Below are 22,046 nucleotides of genomic sequence, written 5' to 3'. Positions count from 1 at the left end.
TGCAGATAAACTTGATGAAACTTTAGCAAAACATTCTTCTTCCTCCAATTATGACCCTAAATTCCAAAAGTACCAAAAACAGCAAGAAAAGAAATCTCTTAATTTCAGTTCAGATAATAGGGAAGATTACAATGAGATATTTTCTATTGATGAGCTCTATACTGCTCTTGATCAGGTTCACGACACTGCTTCTTGAGCGGATAACATCCATTAACAACTCCTGAAACACTTACCGGAATCATGTTTGGAGACACTCTTACATATTTTTTATGACATTTGGACAATTGGAACTTTCCCTTCGTCATGACGTGATGCTATAGTTGTTCCCATCCCCAAACCTGGACGTGATCATACTGATCCTTCCAATTATAGGCCCATTTCACTAACTAGGTGCGTTTGCAAGACCATGGAACGCATGATAAATAATCGGTTTGTTTGGTACTTGGAAACCAGCAACCTCATAACAGACATACAGCGTGGTTTCCGTAAAAACAGATGTACTATCGATCATCTAGTGCGTTTGGAATATTTTGTTAAGAATGCCATAATTAATAAGCTACATGCAGTGTCGATCTTTTTTCATTTAGAAAAAGCGTATGACACGACATGGAAACATGGGATTTTGAAAGATTTACATGACTTTGGATCACGAGGCCGTTTACCTATTTTGTTATCCAGCTTTTTAAATGACAGGCAATTTCAAGTTAGAGTGGGTTCAACCTTGTCTGATCACTACAGTCAGGATCAGGGTGTCCTGCAAGGTAGTACTTTGTTTGTCACATTATTTAGTATTAAAATCAACAGTTTATCAAAGGTTTTAAATGATTCAATTGATGGATTTTTACTTGTGGATGATTTTATTATTTCATGTCGTGGGGAAAATATGCATACCATTGAACGCCAACTGCAGTTTTGTTTAAACAAAATAGATAAATGGTGTCTTGAAAACGGCTTTAAATTTTCTAAATCAAAAACTAGTTGCATACATTTTTGTCGTAAATACAAACCGCATAAGGACCCAGAACTGTTCTTAAATGGCACTCCCATCAAAGTAGTCAAGGAGGCCAGGTTCTTATGTCTGATTTTCGACTCACATTTAACTTTTCTTCCGCATATCAAATCCCTAAAAACTAAATACATGAAGGCACTTGATTTATTGAAAGTTGTGTCTAATTCAAAGTGGGGAGGGGATCAGACTACTCTCCTACACCTATACAGATCACTTGTCCGTTGGAAGCTTGATTCTGGCTCCATAATCTATGGTGGAGCCTGCAAAAGCAACCTAAAACTTTTAGATTCTGTCCACCACCAAGGTCTAAGACTTTGTCTTGGATCTTTCAGAACTTCACCTGTTGACAACCTATATGTCGAGGCTGATGAGCCATCTCTTGAACAACGCCATATAAAATTATCTGTAGAGTACATAACAAAATTATATTCCAACGAGTCAAACCCTGCAATTTAACTGTGTCTTTAAACCTCTGCATGAGGATTTGTATAGCAAGAAGTCTTCCATTGTTCCACCTCTTGGACTAAGAGTGAAACCTTTCCTTTCTGCTGCTGGCATAGCACTACACAACATAGCTCCCACCCGTTTGATTTCCTCTCCTCCTTGGCAGTTGGTGAGGCCACAAGTGGACCTCACACTGACTACATTTAAAAAATCAGAAACAGAAAAAAAATCAGAAATGAATTACAATATAAACAAGAATATAATCAACTAAAAAATAATATTGCAATTACAAATCCTTATTGTGCGGTGGCGCAGTGGCTTGTGCCACTGTCATTGGATCCAAAACAATATCTTCAAGATTACCCGATGGCAGTTCAGTTTTCACGGCTGAAGCAAACGCCATATTAAAGGCTCTTAAATATATTCTAAGACACCCTAAGCATCAACAATATATAATATATTCAGACTCTCTTCCATGCCTTCAGGCGATTAAAAACGTTTCATGTAAACATCCCCTTGTAATAGAAATTATTGCATTATATAATGATCTTGCTACTGGCCAATACGACATCGTATTTTGTTCGATACCCAGTCACGTTGGTGTTACTGGGAACACAATGGCCGATCTTGCTGCGAAGGCAGCACTCAAGAAATCTGTGACACCACTTCTTATTCCCTACTCTGATTATTAAGCTGTTATCAGATCTTAGATCCGGGATATAAGAAGAGGTGGGACACTCAAGTAGGTATCAATAAATTACATGAAATAAAACCGTATTTTGGTTACACCTACTTGGGTTGTCAGTCCAGATTTGAGGAGGTGTACGACGATGCCGTATTGGCCACACCAGGTATACACATCAATATCTGTTGAAAGGTTAAGATCCTCCGTTTTGTATCCCTTGTGATGAGAGAGTCACAGTCAAGCATGTCTTGCTTGACTGTGTAGAATATTCCATCACAAGGGATAAATATTTTACATCACGAACTTTCAAGGATCTTTTTATTAATTATAGCTCTCATTTAATTATTGCCTAGTTAGATTTGTTGTCTGAGCTGTAAATAGATAAATACAATGTATTTTATGAATGGAAATTTTAATTAGTAATTGAGATTGTTAGTGGCAGTATCCTCACGGGGGGGGATTAAAGTACAGTAAAAATATTGTCCTCCCGAGAGGGTACGTAAGTCTCACAACATTCGAAGTAAATTAAAGCTTTCCACTGTTTTACGTAGCATACGTGCAATTTTAATGTATGGTTAGATATGACGAAATTGCTAACGGCTGAAGGGACGTTACAAATCCAGCTGGGAACCATGCAAGAAGCAAATGAACAGTTAGTCCCCATGGTACCCAATATGGTGATCTACCTTCAGTTGTTGGCAGTCTATGGCCCGTTTTTATGTTATAACGTCCTTAGTAATTCAACTGTTTTCGATATCAATACTAGTTTTAAATGCATGTCTGTGCTATACTAGTGGTTTTTGCTGTTCTTCGTCAACAGTTTTTAGATTGTTATTGATGTATATCATGGATTTTTTGTATTGTTCTCGTCACGATATGGCTGCGATATTGCCGATGTGACGATAAATATTAACTCTCACTCACTCACTCACTCACTCCCACAGAGCTGTCTTATCACATCAGTGTGAATGAGCTTCTTGCAGCTCTACTAGCTCTAAAATCGTTCACGAAGGACAAGAAAGAAATGTGCGTTCACATGAGGCTGGACAATCAAACTGCAGTAGCACGCATAGTCAGGGGAGGGGGGACCACTCCCTTTTGCTAAACCGTCTCTCCAAGGAGATACGGGAGTGGTGTGCTGTGTGATCAATAAATCTGACGGCAGAACATCTGCCGGGAATTCTGAATTCGGCTGCAGACTGGCGGTCCCGGAATTACCAGGACAGCAGCGATTGGATGTTGAAGAGTCATGTTCAAGCAGATTCTGTCGCTGTTGTGGACCTGTTTGCATCCAGGTTGAACAAATGTTATACATATATTACAATGTTACGTGAAGTGTTGTGGGTTTTTATTTTATTTTTTTATTTTTGTTTTGCTTTTTGTTGTTTTTTTGTTTGATTTTTTTGTTGTTGTTTTTGGTTTTTTTGGTTTTTGTTTGTTGTTTTTTTGTTGTTTTTTTTTTGCTTCTTTTTTTTAATTACCTTTTGAGCCTTCGTGCATTTAAATACAGCCCGGATAATGCACGGTTTATGTGGTTATCGCATTTATGATGTTATCGCATATGTCGTGTTGTTATTTATAAATAATCAACGCTTAAAACGTATTGTGTTTTGTCTTAACATTCGTCCCCACTCGCCCCTTTCCGTAACTACTACTCGTGTCTTTCCGGCAAGCCGGGTGGCCTATTCTTGTAGGTCACGGAAAGAGCCGGATAGTTACGAATGGTCTCAATGCTTGAGGTGCTTGGTTAAAAATAATCCCGAGTACTTAACTCATTAATGACATTATGGCGTTGTCATGACAAATACACATCTTCATGTTAAAACAACAAATGACGTAGCTAACAAAACTGTGTGTAGGTTTTATTATGGGCAAAGCTCACCACAGATGTTGAGAGACGCGTACATGAATGTAGGCTGTCGTGGGTCATATTGAATGAATTTCTGAGGGCTTGTTTGGAAGATTGTACGTGCGCTTCCAAACACTTTTAGAGAGAGAGAGAGATTTCAGTCTGAATTTATGGGCGTCATACATATTTGTTTTTCAGTGTATTCAATTTAAAATCCAAACAGTGTTGTTGCAGCTAGGTTACATCAATGTTCAGTTTCAGAGATATTTTAAAGGGATGTTTAGTATCCATTTTGGGATTTAAAGTAGCTGAAAGAAAGAGGGTTTTCTTGCATGTTCAATAAAACCCTACTTAGAAATACACATTTGGAAATATAAGGTGAATAGCAGGTTATATTTACGTTAGAATATTTCTTTAACACCTATTTTTTCTCCTTTTAGTTGTGTCAATGAAACAAAAACCGGAATGGAGTTATCGTTCATGTTTAAAGTAGTTCTGATGTTCATGAAATCCTCCCAGAGGGTCATGAGTCGCTATTTGGCTTGTCCCTGGATAACACGAATTGGCTGTAGTGTATATATATAAAGTTCGATGGTAAATTTCTCCGTTCTACATGTATTGATTTGAACATTGATGTAAATTGTTCTCGTCACGATATAGCTGCAATACATGCTGATTGCCGTATTAAAGGATATTTTAATCAATTTTTATACATGTCGGTATCAATGAGGCATATGCAGTTTGCATGATGTACTTTGAAACGTTCATGAAATAATATACCTGGGAAAGAACATTCGAATTCGTCTGTGTTACGTCTGACTGGGAAGTGGCAGGGTTGTACACTGAATAAGGACATTAATTTCAGACTTCTTCCCCTGAACTGCTGGATTTGTTGACAGTGTGGTTGTGGTGAGACAACCTTTTTCTACTAATTGATCCGTTTATGGTCACTGTAAGCTGCCACGATTCGAGAATACCACTGATTCGGGATAATTGTGAGGATTATCTGTTAAAGGTATGGTTATTTTTGCAAATGTCAGTGTTTTGATGAGATGCCAATTTCCCCCGTTGTGTAATGTTAAACCTAATATCTGGCCACATGCTTGGTGGTGTATTTTCAACAACTTGTGTTATTAACCGGCAGTATCTACCTTAATATAACCAGATTGTCACAAGAAACAAATTTTCCATAAATTACCCAGTTACAATACTGATTACACGGCAGTTTTGTATCCCGCTGACTGGGCTCCGTCCTATTGCGCAACTTAGTAATATAATAAACAGTCCAGAGAACATTGACACAATTGATTCAACTGGATATATAATTATAAATCAGTATTTGCTACACCTAACCACTATTCAGTCAAAGTAAACTTAGTCTCAGTGTTATTCGTTACTATGCTGAATAGCGAACCCGAAAGCCACTTCCATTCATCACCTTTATTAGCGATAGAAGTTACATTGCTGACATGCTTACATGGTTGGTAGATTATGGGCTTTTGACCACTGGACTTTAGTAATGACAGCGTGGAGTAAGGTAAAAAGCTGTAACAAACAAGGTGACCATAAGTCCATATAAGCAACTAAGTCCATACATTAACACATGTATTATTATTGCAACGTACCACTAAATTATACAAGCCAGCGTTCCTTTAAACCTACTTTCATGAACATGTTTAATGTGAAAGCACATGAATAGTTTCAAGTAAATGCCACCGAAATTCCCATTCATATCACTCAAATTATTATGCTGAACATAACTTTCAGGAAAGAAATATCACGATAATTTCCATAAAGGTTATGAAATTCAGAAAGTAGCGGTTTTGTTTGCATGAAGTGATAAACATACCTGGTAATAACATTACAATGCTTAGAATATTTCTGTAGCATGAAATGTGCCAAAAATACAAGAAATCAAGCATACATACACTGATGGACTGTGGTCCTCTGTGAGAGGAGCAACATATTGTTGAGTTCAGCGTGATGCTGCCTGGCTTACGAATATCCCTCTTCAGGGCGACTGACAGAAACTGTCGCTTATAACTCGCAGATCATGCGCAAACCGAATCCAGGTATCGCCACTAGTATGACAAACCGGTTACGGTCTTAAGAAAAAAGCATATACTGTCGCTTGTGACATTACAGTTACACCACCAACTCTAACAAACCCTTGTAGAAGGTCGCGTCACCTAACCTTTGAGCGACCTATGACCGTCCAGTCAATAGCGAGACGGTTAAACAGATTTAACCAATCTGACAACGGCTCCCTACAAAATGGACTTACAAAATATTCATGGTCACTGACACAGATCTCTCCACAAACCAAAATCCGCATATAACACAGTTAATTGACCCTCAGTATATACGCTTTGGGGTTTCTGTTGACATGGTTACCATTAGCTAATATTTCCGTAAGATGACATCCTTAAATATTGCCAAAACACTGTTTTCAGCGACTGTTTACTCACCGTTGCCATGATTGTAACGGGTGCCGTGTGTATCACCCGGAAGCGAGCGTACGCTAAGTAGCATTCGGAATCGGTCGGGTACGAACCTTTTCGAGATGAAAAGTTCAAAAGGTATGTGAGAGTCCACTTTCGCGACTTGGTAAGCTGTGTTCTGATTGGTCAATCTCAAAGGTTACCTGACGCGACCTCCCTTAAGGTTTGTTAGACCAGTGGAGTGTAACGAAAAGTACTGAGGCTAAGTTCACAACATTACGCTCCTTCTAATCCTTGCAAACACGTAATCTGTTCTGACAAACGGAAATCTGAAAATCGTGGACAACTCGGTCGTTAGAAACGTTAAACGTTTGGTGCGGCCTTGTTATTATGTCATCGACACTATAGTTATATACATACACTGAATAAGCGCAAAGAACACATAACAGGTGTAACCAGTATTGATGAATTGTGAATCGACATGCTGCCTAGACCACAACATAAAATATAGAAATACAATTTTTAAACTTTAAAATCAAAATTAATTTGCAAATACCATTTCCTTAGAAAACAAAGATTTGGAATATCTCGTAACGAACGCCGTTGCTTGTAGTGTTTCTTTTCACTTTCACACGAGAAAATTCTGAAAAGTAGGTTTATGTTTGAATTGGTTAATGAGTAATGACTGTTTCGGTTTGTTGACCGTAGGCAACCATATATGACAAAATAATCTTAAAGATGTAAACGAAGGTAATTTCATTACACTTAATCGTGTATTTTAGCCATGGAGGCAGCAACACAAACTGATGATACAATTACAACATGTGACGTTGCTGACACCACTGATTCCGACCATGGTGGGAACGACGAGCAAGAAAGAGGAAACTGGGGCTCCCAAGTACAGTACCTTTTGACAGTGGTTGGCTATTGCGTTGGCCTTTCAAATGTGTTGCGTTTCCCATATATCTGCAAAACAAACGGTGGAGGTATGCATTCCAAATACAAACATGGGTAATGGGGGCTTGAATTGAATGAAATTTTAGAGGGGGCATCAGTCTTATTTTCAAATATCCTCGGGATGCATGTCTTATTTCAAATGTTGGTGTTTGTGACAGGATATGCTCCATGGGGAAACTTGATATGATCACTATGAGATGATGATTCATAGACTATGGCCTTTCATGACATTTATTACTAGCGTGTTAGCGTGTGTTGCTAATATTTATACAATACTGATCACGTAATGGAATTAAGTTATTGTAAAGATTGGTTTTATTGCCCAAATATGTTGATACGTAGGCACACAGTCTCTAGATTCCAGAGCGTCATTTTAAAACATTTGATTCCACATGGAATCTCGTTAAAGTTGGTATCGAGTGAGGTGTAAGATACTAACAATTACCATGACTATAGGTTACCGTAGTATTCTATGACAAAAAAAATTTTTCCATAAAATGAACCGTCGTAGTTTTTTAACTATTGTGAGTATTCTGGGGAAACCACCATTGAAGACACACACACGTGTTCCTATCATTTGTAACAATGTTAGAATTTTGACTGTAACGGTCAACACAATGAGTTATCCTGGCAGTTTCAAGCTACACGGGACCATGTGAAAACACACAGATGTTGTCCACGAGGGACATAGAATATGTTTACTTAGGACATTAAAAATTTACCTTATTTGTGACATCTTTCTGCTCAGCCGAACCTGATAAACGTGCTCTTCGGTCAAACACTGATAATAAACGGTTTTCCGCGCAGGTGCCTTTCTTATCCCTTACATCACCTGCCTGCTGCTGTGTGGTTTGCCGCTGTTCTTTCTGGAAGTTGTTATAGGACAATTCCAAGGGAAAGGCGCCGCTCATGTGTGGGGTGTATGTCGCTTGATAAAAGGTACGCATCTTCAGTATGCCAAATTACGATACAAAACATGCCCATACTAAAACATTTTGGTTTGCAAAGAAGGTCTGTTTCTTTATTGTAACTGTCAATGATGGTTTACTATTTGTAACTTTGTGTACGAAAACACTTACTGATATGCCATCGGTTAAAATGGTATATTTCATTTCACATATTTGATTGTATACTAGTACATCAAACTCTCTCGTTGAAATACATGTCTATCTGTGATTTGTCCACGATTGCTGATCAGATTTTTATAATTCAGCATGACGCTTGTCAGTCAATGTAAGTATAGGGTAACTCTTGAAATAAAAAAAAAACACGAAAGAACACAGATAATTTAACAAGATTGACTATAAGACTGGGGTCTGAAAACTGCACTGTGTCAGCTTAAGGCAACTACTTCGGAACATTGTATTCCGGGTAGAAAACCGAAGAATTTATGTTAGTCCATGGGCTGACATAGCTTACCCTCTGCAATAAACCATCAAAGCAAGAATACTTTCTCCAAACATCTGCCAACTAGAAAGTGTTGAAAAACAGCTTTAAAGTTTCATTTCTCCCTTAGACACAATGCATTATTCAAAATCAAAGTCATCATGTGCCTCCAATTAATTAATGAACCTTAAATATTTTCATTGTTCCTGATAGAAATTACTTATTGGAATAAATTTTGTGAAAAAAAAGAAAAAACTTGGTAATTTCCCCCCCCCCCCCCCCCCCCCCTTACCCAGTCAACCATGGACTAAATGTATTTATGTTAAATCTCCGGATTAGGCTTGGGGATCGGCATGCTTATCATTTCCGGAGCGGTGATAATTTACTACAGTACCACCTGTGCCTGGGCCGTGTACTACACCATCTACTCCTGCAGAACAGTCCTTCCTTGGACCAGCTGTGCCAACACCTGGAACACCGAGTATTGTGTTGAAAACATGAAGCTAATAACGAGTAAGTTCATAGAACTGTATGCGCATGGACGTTCCGTCCTTGTATGGACATGGACGTTCCGTCCTTGTATGCGCACGGACGTTCCGTCCTTGTATGGACATGGGCGTTCCGTCCTTGTATGGACATGATGTATGGGTGAAGAATGGACGAGCCTTAAGTTTGCATTTGACGGGTGCAGCAGGATCAGCTCACCATGATGCAGTAAATACCTTGTATTTCACTATTTGTTCATGGTGCCTAAACCTGACTCATGGTGCAATCTGAATCGTACAACTGATTTGTGTTGTTGCTTTTTTTCACAGTGAACGGCAGTCACGGATGGTATCTCTGAAATTATAAGAGATGGTAATATCAAAACTTTCACAATGACACGAATTATGTGATCGGTTCCAGAAGTCCTGTTTGTATTACACACAATGGATTGGTCATATTACATCAGTACAAAACGTTCATATGTTATCGACTTCTTAAATCTATATACTTTCAGTATGACCAGTATATGTGGAAGCACACGTACGTCCATAAATGAAAGTTCTGTTTCAGTTTATCTACCCAGCTCCAAACAATGGTCTCACCGAAAGTATCCTGAGGCTTATTGCCTTGTAAGGACTAAATATGTTCTGTTACTTTCAGCACGTAGCTCCACCGTGCTAAAGGAAACCCAAGTCAACAAGACAATGGCATTCACCACAAAGTTTGCCGGCAACAGTTCGGAGAATGGAACGTTATTCCACACTGCAGCTGAAGAATTCTGGCTGTCTGTAGACTCATGTTCACAAACATGACACTTTTGTAGCATTCAAACCTATCAGAAATACTGTGCAATAATATTAAGCCATGTTCAGTTTTTAATTAATCTATCCATGTATTTACTGAAGAGTGTGACTGCTGACTAGTATTAGCAGGTAATTTACGACAAAGAGGTTTAATAGGGACTTGTTATATAAACAAACTGGAATATCATATCAAGGCATAATGTCTTATGACAAAATGATTACTTAAAGTTACATCTTACCCTGGGAAGAGTTGTATTCCTCACATAGCAGGTCGAATGTCGAATGTTTTGTTAGATCATTACATTATTACACACACATTTAATGACTGAAAATCAAATCATCCGTGACATGTCTACAGATATAAAGTCCTCAGCATCACCTCTGGACTGGAACACCTGGGAGGTATCAAGTGGGAACTTGCTATATGCCATCTGGTCACCTGGATTTTGATATTCAGCAGTCTGGCGAAAGGTATCAAATCAATTGGAAAGGTAATGTCACTGATATAATTACGCTTGTGTGTAGGGAATCCGTATAAGAATTATGAAGTGTACCATATGAATGTAAAACTAGGAACTGGTGGCCAGAATTGGTGTCTTCGAAGATTGAGCTCTGGCAAACTTCTTTTGGGAGCACACATCGATGATTGTCTCGTCAACTATCTCTGAAAGTAAAAGAATCAATATTATATGATACATCTGGATACTATATGGTGCTGATATTGCATTCAAATGAAAACAAAACATAATTACAAAGGACATATGCTTCCCACTGACGCTTGTGACGATGCCCCATCTTCAAAAGATGGCACTGCCAGACAGAATATATCGCATGTGACCTTTCTTCGACTTTTCACTTTGCAAATTATAAATACATATGAAGCTTCTATGTAACAGCACATGTTGCTATATGTAATTGTACACGAGCCTCCTATCCAAAGAATAATATTTATTCTGGTTAATCCATCTCGCTTAGGTTGTGTACGTGACAGCAACAATGCCATATGTGTTTCTCTTCATCCTGCTTGTCCGGGGCGTGACCCTACCTGGCGGGCCACAAGGACTTCTGGTTTTCATCATCCCTGATTTCAACAAATTACTGGATGTGCAGGTGCCTGATGGAAGTGAAAAAAATACCGCTTTGATAATTCATATTTGTTTGTCTTGTCTCTCTTGCAAACATTTGTCGTTGTCAAGTTCCATATATCTTACCTTTAGAAAAATATCACTCAAAGTATTACATTAGCAAAGACATGTGCAAAAATACGGATGATTTTGTCTTTGTTTTAAGTGTTATTACTTTCAACAGAATATATGGCTTCAACTTCTCAAAAGAATATAAGGAATACTGTAATCACGCTCAGATAACATGCAGCTATCGTAAATGCATTATTTAAAAAACGAAGGTGAATATTCCATTTGGGTGACTGTATGTAGGAAACATGTATGCTTGTATGTGGATTTAGCAAATGATTATTACATTCACAATGAGTTGTTAATTTCATGCAAAGTTGTGAAAGCGTTTTACCACATTGTCAGGATGAAATTTATAAATAACAGCGAAACGTCTCAATTTCGTCTCAGTGTCTTGCCTGACATTTGAATAATGAAAACCAAACCGAAATATGTTCTGATCTGGTTATAACCTCAATATAACGTTCATTTTGGCGTCCGGAATGACTACGACTTCTTACTGTGTCAGAGTCAGAGAATAGCGGATTACATTACCATATCGACAGACAAATTGGGATGATATTCATGACATTTATGCCTCGCAATTAAATATTTTCATCCCATGTGACTCAAATCTGATTGTGTTTTATTGGTCATTAACGTTCACATACTTCAGGTTTCCGCTGAAACTACAATGTGTATGAAACAGTTTACTACAGAACATGCATCTTCCGTTTCTGCAGTCTCAAGAATGTACATCTTGATTAAAACGTCAGCCGAATATGTTCCTATACAACTGAACGCAGATGCAAAAGACTGTAATTTGGACCCAACAACACACTAGCATGACTTTATGTTTCATAACATGATATAATCCGTATATGCGAAAGTATATTTTTGCTATTGCTCCCGGCTGTTGCCAAAATTGTCAAGGCATCCATTGGTACAAATGTGAAATATGTTGGCAACCGATGACGTGTGTCAACCAAGTCAGCGAGCCTCACCACCCGATCCCGTTGGTCGCCTCTTACGACAAGCAGAGTTGCCTTTTATGGCCGCGCAGTTAGAGACTTGGGGCATCGCCGTTTGTTTTGAACAAAACCCGAACTTTAGACCACAAGCTACTGAAGGCCGATCACCATTTTAAGGACTATGCTGACTTAATGGTCCTTCAAGAAAAAGTCGGTCATGTTGCTAACATTGTTGCAGGTGTGGGTAACAGCATGTGGTCAGGTGTTCTTCTCACTAGGGCCTGGATATGGAGGTCTTATATCAATGGCTAGTTACAACACCTTCCACAGCAATTGTTTGAGGTAACCAACTAAAATCACATGTAGTATACGTTCTCTAACAGACTGCGTTGATTGGTGGTTTGGGTTAATTAGAACCATAATTTGGATTAACCTCATACCTTCTTAATGAAAATATATGCCCAATGAAACTTAAACACTTAAGAGGAACATATCTTTCGTACATCTGACATGTAATATACCATTCAAAAGAAGATGGGGTTATACAATTTTGCGAGCCAGTGGCAATGCATATGAGAAAAAGTAACACACACACACACACACACACACACACGAAACATTTTCAAAGGAATGGAATCCGTTTCCCCATTTTCCCTTAATTTCTCTTCATCATCTGTTTCCTCCTTGGCTTTATCAATCTTTACTTTTTAATGGTATATCTCAAATTGTATTTCATGTCACTCTTACCTGTGAGACTGTTCAGTATATCCATTTTGTCTGAAGGAACGCAATCATCTGTACTTTGGCGTGTGGAGGATCAAGCTTGTTTGCCGGATTGGTTGTATTCGCGTTTCTTGGATCCATGGCTCACGAGGCCAACGTCCCCATCACAGATGTTTTGTCTTCAGGTGAATGATTAAAGTTACAGAGATATAATTAATTATACCAGTGCATCTGGAGGAATGCGAAACGTGTTTGTAATACACTTATTCTTGTTTAAACCAGTTACTCCAGAAGTTCGGTTCCTCCACATGTGATTACCCAGGAGATAAGCTTCCTCTGTCATAAGAATGTGATTTATTGTTGGTTGCTGTAGTGTCAGCTGTTGACAGAAATAATGAATAACCGAAACAACCTAGCTGAAATAGTTTCATCTTTGGATGTATCTACTTTGTGAGGATAGAGTTACAAAGAAAGCACAGAGAATGTTATTTTTAGAAAAATAATATCACCCACTCACTCACTCCTACAAACATGCGTATATTTACTATAATGATGTGCAATTGCGTTAATGTGTATTGACAATATGTTTTTGATGTATTGTCTAGCAAGCGATGCAAAACTGAGATGATATCTTTGAGATCAGTCCCTTCGAGTCTAGGATACTTGGACTTTGTTATGTATTTTTTTTCAGGGCCAGGTCTTGGCTTTATCATTTACCCAGAGGCAGTAGCTCAACTCCCGGTCCCACAGATATGGAGTGTCCTCTTCTTTGCCATGCTGATTCTTTTGGTGCAAGATTCATTGGTGAGGAGCCTCTCATACAAATCTGTAATACTTAAAGGTCACATGCAACCAAAAAGTCAACCGTAATTAAAACACACTTATCACTTATTCATGACATATAATATGCATTGCTGCTTATGAAAAAAATAAATAAACAAAACTGTAATTGTACAATCGGAAATCAGAAGTGCAATATTTTGTACTTGGGTCTACTACACTCAAACCGAAGGACCCGGATATCGAACCAGAGGATGTGCGCATAAGTGTAACGAAATCTTTTCATTGGCTGACTCATTTGCATATACGCATTGCAGCCTCTTTGTTTATGGTTTATAAGCCCGATAGGTGTTAATTTCAAATTGCATGAGTTTTCTCTGTGACAAAGAATCCCAATCAACATGTTTTCTTAAGTAACGAGGAGACTGTTTACTTGTTTGTGTACACAGCCAAGATTAAACTAAAGTTCACGACCTCATACTCCGGGCATGCATATTGTTTCAGGCTCCGCTAACCTATTCACTGCGCATCCTTTAACCACTTTTGCCCTGTGCGCTGGGGGAATAGTTTGAACTCCAAATTCGCGGGATTTTGTTTCATTGCGGTTTTCTTTTTTTCAACTTAATAGGTTGAATTGGCATTTTTATGATTTGTTTCGGTAAGTGCCCTGTAGGCTAATATATTTTCCAAGAGTATACGTCTGACCATGCCATTGACTACGATAAATATTTCGTAAATAATTTACAAATGTGGGGCTAGACGATGTGTGTTTAGTTTATGATCAATCAAACCATGACTTCCACAGATCCTCCTACCCATTCATCTAACAATAAATGTGATCGACCTAGGGAATGCTTACAGCCATTGCAGAGTTGGTTTTTTGTATAGTAATGGAACAGACACATATCGATTGATTAATTATATTATTTTAACACCTTATCTCATTTTCCTATTTTAAACACAGAGCTGGTTACATGTTAACAGGGCTTGCAACATTTTTGCTTATCAGCCCTGTGGGCTTGCTGGGCGTTTTAGGAGTTTTATCCACTGCTTAACTTAAGTATGATAAGGGTAGGTCAAAGGTTTATGTATCTGCTTGGTTTGATTTCCCACATATATGTTGTTGACAGATGCGCCATTATGATTTCAATACTCATTCACTCACTTTCAGAGACAAAGTTAAACATTTTTTCTATGTAGTCATCCAAGTCCAGTGTCGGCATATACAGTCACGAAAATCAAACGCAGTGTTTACAAGATGCAACTTGTTTTTTATCTCAGTATTTACATTTGAGTACATATTTTAATCCCGTAACTAGTGATATTTTACTTAAATGTACAAGCTTATTCAGAAAGTGGTGACACATTAATGTCATTTATATTTAAAGTTTTCAACCGTGGAAACTGTAATATCGGCCATCTTGGATGAATACCCCTTCCTGCTGAGATGGAGAATCCCTGTGACTGCTGCGTACTGTCTCGTGTCATTTCTACTGGGGCTTATTTTCACCACTGAGGTTTGCAAACAGTCTTTTATCGATATAGTCGACGTCTCGTCCGTCCGTAATCATTTGGTTTCCGGAGCACAGCTGCAAAAACGTCCAGTATCTTTCAACAGAACTCTATATGTCAAAGATGATTCAAATTTGCTGTTTGCAGATTTGTGGCATTTTAGTTTTCTCGGTTTCCATGGTTAAAAATGGGAGTCTAAAAAAAGTTGGACTCACATGATTTGTTCTTTTAAATATGTGGGGGCCGGGGAATTTGTCATCTTGTTATCGTAGTGATGACTTAGATGTTTTAGATATACAGGTGTTATAGATGTTATAGATATATGTTATAGATGTTATAGGTATATATATGTCGTAGTGATTTTATAGATATATGAATTATTATGTACTTGGTATAAATATAAATGAAACGTAGTGGAAGAAAGTAGGGAACGTAGAATTAAGAACTTAGTGCATGTGTAGACCAGACAGATTACATTACTATACAATGTATGTACTTATAAGGAAGGCTGCGCAGCTGAGCTCTCCGGACCCCCGGGATGACCGGCTGATGACCCGCGAGGGTAAATGGCGAGGGATATCCCAGGAGGTCCGAACAAAGTTCGGCAGTTGGGCGCTGGCCATGAAATAAACACGAAGCTACATCCCCACGTGTTATCGTATATATAGAACAATACGATATTGTGATGACTCTTGTTTTGCTCACAAGAATCGACTGTCATAGCAATTTTTCAGCTAGGCCATTGCGTCCTTTTGTGTAAGTTTACTGTCCATCTGTTTGTTTCTACTGTCGACTTCTCAATTGTGAATGAAACGTAAAGTGTAGGTTACATGCAGTTTTATGGCAACAGTTGAAAACTCGGTAAGAATTATACACTCTGAAACTCAAACACCAGTATTCACAGAATAAACTAAACTGAGTTACATTAAACTGAGTTATAATCCAGATATGTGGATACAAATTAGAGAAAAAATGTGGTGAATGGTCAAGTCTCGATATTCTTTTGAAATACTATGTTCGAATAACTTTAGTAAACATCAGCAACCTGTGCTCTTACTTGTGTCCAAGGTTTGTACCCGTGTTTACAACGTCAGTGGAGTGTCATTTCACTATAAACGTCGATTTATATCATTTTTGTCCATTTATAAGAATAGAAAATATTTTGTTCAAACACAATAAGTAGGTATAGACAGTATTATACTTTATACGAGCAAACTGTTGACTGTTTGCTAAAATACACATCGTAGTTACGGTCACACTCTAGCAATAGAAGAAAACTTACAACGTCCGCACGTTTCGTTGTCGTCTTTCAGTAATGTACACGGCTCCGTGTTTCTGATAATTGTGTTCACTTAAAGACATCTCTTTGTTGGTTTTTCAAAATATGTTTTGACATTTGTAGGGTGGAATGTACGTGCATCAACTTGTTGACTGGTACATAGCCTCTATATTCCTCATCTCTGCCGGATTTCTTGAATGTATAACTTTTGGATGGGTATATGGTAAGACACAGATTCAATACTCAAACCAAAAACAATCATAGTTAAGTGAATATGCAGCCTTGGCCGAAACGAAACGAATTGCAGTCAATTTCTTCTGTGATAACCCGGGTATGAACTGTCTTAAGGATCACAGACCTTGGCGGAAGTGACATGATTCATGGTGCGCAAGCATGTTTTAAGTAAAACTATCAAAGTATGAAATACAATAACAGAACCCTGTGAAACTATGTTCGATCCACGGAAATGTAAAACTTGGTCTTGTTACGACATTGCATTTTATTGAATTCATTTCGTTCTTAAACCATATTACAGCGAAAGCATGTAACGATATGTAGACTGTCAATGAGAGGTGAGTATGTTTTACGCCAGAAACGGGCGAGACGCATTGTTCCCATGCGGGCCTTCGGCATGACGAGCGAACGCTTTTACGACTAGCCTACCCCACAGTAAAAACTGACAGTGAGTGGTTACTGTATTTCCTAATTGCAGGGGTAAATCGTATCAGTGCTGACGTTGCACTAATGATCGGGAGACCGGCCCCGTTGTTCTTCAGAATTGCATGGTCTTCCATCACTCCCGCAATGCTCCTGGTAAGAACATTTGCTAACGCTTGTGTTTTAAAACATCTCCGACCAATAATGATTCCTTCAAAATGAATACTGGCTCAGTCTTGATTGGAATTCCACAAATGTTTGACTTTGATTACGCCGGGAGCGATGCAGTGACCTCATTCTCAGAGAACCACTGGTGGTTTCGATTAGGCAGCGCTTCTTGGGAGTCCCAGTTACTATAAATGCTGCTCGTAGACAGGCAATTGCGTTGAGCTGATGGTGATCCGAAAATGACTCTGCCATAACAAGTCGAATCATCTTTGTTGCATTTATATAGTTAGTTTAATGATACATAACAATATTACTTACATTTGACCCACCGCTTTTCAGTCAATATTCATTTTCACCCTGGTTCGGTACCGACCTCCAACCTACGGCAACTACATCTATCCTGATTATGCTGCCTCACTTGGTTGGTGTCTGGCAGTGGTTCCCTGCATTCCATTGGTCACTGTGATGTGGGTGATCATTTACAAAGAAGAGGGGTCGGTACTACAGGTACTTAAAGTGGTGCACTTGGTTTTAACATTTTCCTTCAAGACTCCCCTTCAGGAGCGGGTTTGTTTGAAAAGGAACTCTTGATGAACAGGTGGTTGGTGGTATTTTTGTCATGAGCAAAGTCCATGTTTAACGTCTTTTTTGACTGCTGGCAAATTAGAGTGCAGAATTTTAAATGTTTTATATTATAAAAATGTTTCAATGTCAAAGTCGATTATGTACTCACCAGCATTGAAAACGGACCCGTCTAAAATTTTCTGCATTTTCATCATGATGGATTCAACATGATCATTATGACTGACATGAAGTAGAAGGGCATGTCCAGTTGAAACAAAAGTTTTAGAAACGAGTTCTTGTTTACAGTATGAATATTGACTCCAAAACGCAACGACCTGCATCCACGCTATGATAAAAAGTCAGAATTTCGTTCTGAAATCATGCTGACTGTGACCTGAACAGCAGGTGTATGAGAATAGATTCTCATTGCCTCGCTAAAGATTTCAAACGGGGACAGCAATGCAGAGGTTAATACGAGGTAGGCGAACGTCGACTAGGCATCATCATGGTCGGCAGCAGCGGGGATGTTGCTCGACTTGGATTCAGCCACTTCACCATCATTTGGCTTCAACAGATAGGCCGTTCACATGACCTTCCACGACCTTGGCAACAACGTGTCACGACGCCCCATCAGGAACGCTACATTGTCCGTGACCGGATCCATGCTCGAACGCTGCCGATTGCCAGGAATGCTGCATTAGTTCAAAGTCGACACTGGGGTCGTTACCGCAGACATACGGCGACAGCGTCTACACGCCGCAGGGCTTCCTGCTCGACGTCTTTACATGGTACCAATTCTTACTGACAGACATCGTTGTGAGTATATACAGTTGGCTAACAGGCATGTTCAGTGGAGGTTACAACAGTGGCAGGGTGATAAGTCACGTTTTCACCTACGCAATGGTGACCGGCGATTATGTGTTTGGCGTGGACGTTATGCTTATGAGAGTGTGGTTCAGACAGAACGTCGAGGTGGTGGGAGCGTCCTCTAAGTTACATGTCTGCCATGATTTATCCCCTATTGTGCACTTGTAGGACGAAATGGTCAATGTCTTTCGCGGCGACAACAGATGCGAATGATCCGAGGAATGATAGGACCCAGAACACTTTTCGGGCGCGCGTATTGACACAACGAGAAGTCTATACATTGCATGTGTGAATGCAAATAGCGATCACACGAGATACTGACTTTTCCATTTGACTGCACATGTCTTTGGTCATTTTTGTCTGTGAAACAATTAAATGAATCTGCGTTGTTGCTTTTAGTGATCTCAACTTTCGTAAGTTGTGCGTTTTCAGTACTGGTGAGTATATGACAGTGTATTCAGCATTGTGTAACAAGAGCCGGACAACACTAGTACCTTATGTTTCTTATACTTTCACAGCGGATGAAGAAGAGCTTGAAACCTGATCGTTCATGGGGTCCGGGAAAGTCGTCATGTAGGGACGTTTACTGTCGCGTATACAGGGCACACTACATCAGAAATTCGCGTGAGAAAACAATGTTGTGAATTGCTGGACCTCTTCAAAGAAGGCATGCATGTTAGCTTTGGGAACAAAACGCTAAGCTGACATCTCCATGCCACCAAATGTGCTTACTTCCATGCCAAAGTCAAAAGAGAGAATTTTGCTCAGAAGCTTTACATCAGTATCGGGTGTATATGTTATCAATAATCATCCTTAATATGGTTTCCTGCATTCAGTTGCTGGTGATCTCCAGTCCGTTTTTATGCTGTATTGTCCATAAGAGTGTGTTTATTTTCAAAGTTAGATGCCAGTTTTAGTTCTCTATCAGTGATAATCCAGTTAATTATACTGTCCTTCGTTGGCATGTTATATAATTCAGTTGCGTTTATTATGAATTCATATTTTTTTAAAGTCACGATATGGCTGAAATATTGCCGACGTGAAGATAAATCCCAACTTACACAGTTCCCTCGCACTGATTTACCATCCTTCACTAAACATAAGAGAAACCACCTCGTTTTTATAACCAGCCTCTGTCGCGAGTGACGAAATATGTCAAGGAGATGGATTACAGGAGTGATGGCTTCGACTCCCCGCTAGTTAGGTTCCTGATCATGCATAGCAATATTTCAGCAGTTCTTGCCTTTGGTCTCTTAATTCCACACTATTTGAGATACACGATGGCATGCTCCTCCAACGATCATGCGGTGCCTTAAGAGACTCCTTTATCCTTGTTAGATTACTCATGATTGACATAATTACCTATTTTGACCGTATTGCATACTTTGTGTTGCGCAGTGGAATTGTTAAACAAATTTTGTAAGTACTAAAATATGAAAAAAGAAATGTGCTCAACTAAATGGTAACCAAACAATGTTATTGCCACTCCGACCACCAAACTAAAAATTGACACCTTTTTCCACTCCGACCACCAAACTAAAAACTGACACCTTTTTCCACTCCGACCTCCAAACTAAATATTGACACCTTTTATGACTGTCAACCAAACTAAGTAAACTAGATAAGTTATCTGAATTTACACAACTGTTTCGAACTATGAACAATGCCCGAATATGGCAATTATTTGTCTGAATTCACAACAGTGCAGACCCACGCTCTATTTTTCGACCCTACAACTTGCCGTCTAAAGCGCATATACACGACTCTGCACATGCAAAAAACTGAAAATGCACGCGACGTGACGGTTGCGTTTTGATGCGATGTTCATGTTTCTTGAAAAGGTGTGTTTTGGCTATTGTTTTTCACATATCAAACTTATGTAGTAATGTAACCGACATTCTCTTCAGAACACTGTGTGTAGTATGTTTTTGTAAAGGGTGTTCACATTTCATTATCACGTGATACGTTACACAGCATTGCATGAAATGATGATTTGTACATTGTAGTTAGATGTTTGTGGCTTATTTTACAGACATATGATAAAATTGTTGTTTATGTCACACATGCAGCACGACTATTGTGAACATGTAGTAGAAATAGTGTTTCTGTCTGTACATACTAGAATCTATTCGCTGTCATATGTTCTGTACCGGAAATATTAAATTCAAGTATAACTAGATACAAGTCTCTACATGTATACGTTTTAAGTTGTATTCTTTTGGTTATATCGTCGGCGTTTTGTGTGTCATTCTCTATTATTGTCGGAAGCGTGTTTCTCCAGGAAGGGGTGTGTATTTGGTTGGTATTCAAATTATTTTGTTGTTATTTATACTGCTTCATATATATGTATGATATTTGAAATACATTTTCGTAAACGAAGCCTTCTGTAGGTTATATTTATTGTTGATGATTTAGTTACTACAAACTGTAGTATTATTAAACAAATGTGTAACTCTCTTGATTGTAGATTTGTTATCATTAGACATTCTTCAACTTGAATAGTACCAAGCTTGGATTCCCATCTCTCAGAGAAGTATCTCTCTGACTGCATTTGCGATAACTACTACTACTACTACTACTACTACTACCACCGCCACCACTACTACTATAGAAACATAGGCTTGGGAATTGAAATGTTCGCATAAAAAGAATACGTGCTCGGGGCCCTCTATGTCTCTGCCACATAAGTACAGATATTACCATGATTAATACCTATTTTACATACACAGCTGGGACTTGTTGACACTATTCTGTGCATCAATTTAAACTTTTAAAGAAAAAGCTCCCACAATCCGCATAGGAAGCCTTTCTTCCACTGGTCTGTTGTGTTTGGGCGTTTGAATCAAACACTGTGCTGGTGTGGTTCACCACCCTTGTTTTTCGCGGTTTGGGACAGTGTTTCATTCATTCAAACTCACCTAATATTGAATCGCTTACTTTAATGCAAAGTTTAAAGTGTCCATTAAGTGCATAACAAGTTACATTGGCCTTAGAGTATTAATGACCTCATCACTCTAAGTTTATATATGACTACAAAACGTAAGGGTGTTCGCAAACGTTTTGTTTTTAGTATGTATCACCCAGAATTACGTCTCATGTATCATTTGCTTGACAACGACATAAGAATCTATGTCAAAACACCACCTGTGCAGAAAAAGGAAGTTGAGTGTAACTTGCAAGAGAAGTCTGTCTTCCACATGCACTAGGCTGTTGTGTTTGGCCCATTGAATCAAAAATGGTGTTGGTGTTTTTCAGCACCCTTATTTTTCGCGGTTTTTTACAGTCTTTAATTT

The 22,046-nt window shown here is 38.7% G+C and overlaps 1 protein-coding gene across 1 annotated transcript; it reads left to right on the top strand.

Moving 5' to 3' along the window:
• Positions 1-9,124: 9,124 nt before the first annotated feature.
• LOC137271597 (sodium- and chloride-dependent glycine transporter 2-like) lies at positions 9,125-19,397 on the top strand. Its single transcript, XM_067804040.1, has 12 exons — positions 9,125-9,284; positions 9,918-10,041; positions 10,419-10,551; positions 11,036-11,170; positions 12,442-12,545; positions 12,987-13,111; positions 13,618-13,730; positions 15,095-15,223; positions 16,621-16,720; positions 17,210-17,310; positions 17,662-17,829; positions 19,272-19,397. Exons 1-12 carry the CDS (start codon positions 9,125-9,127, stop codon positions 19,395-19,397), a joined length of 1,518 nt encoding a protein of 505 aa, XP_067660141.1.
• Positions 19,398-22,046: the final 2,649 nt, after the last annotated feature.

The sequence above is a fragment of the Haliotis asinina genome, chromosome 2, assembly GCF_037392515.1.
Source record: "Haliotis asinina isolate JCU_RB_2024 chromosome 2, JCU_Hal_asi_v2, whole genome shotgun sequence".
In the NCBI taxonomy this organism is placed as follows: Eukaryota; Metazoa; Mollusca; class Gastropoda; order Lepetellida; family Haliotidae; genus Haliotis; species Haliotis asinina.
Note: the sequence above shows the minus strand (reverse complement) of the source record. Positions and strands in the feature narration are given on the sequence as shown.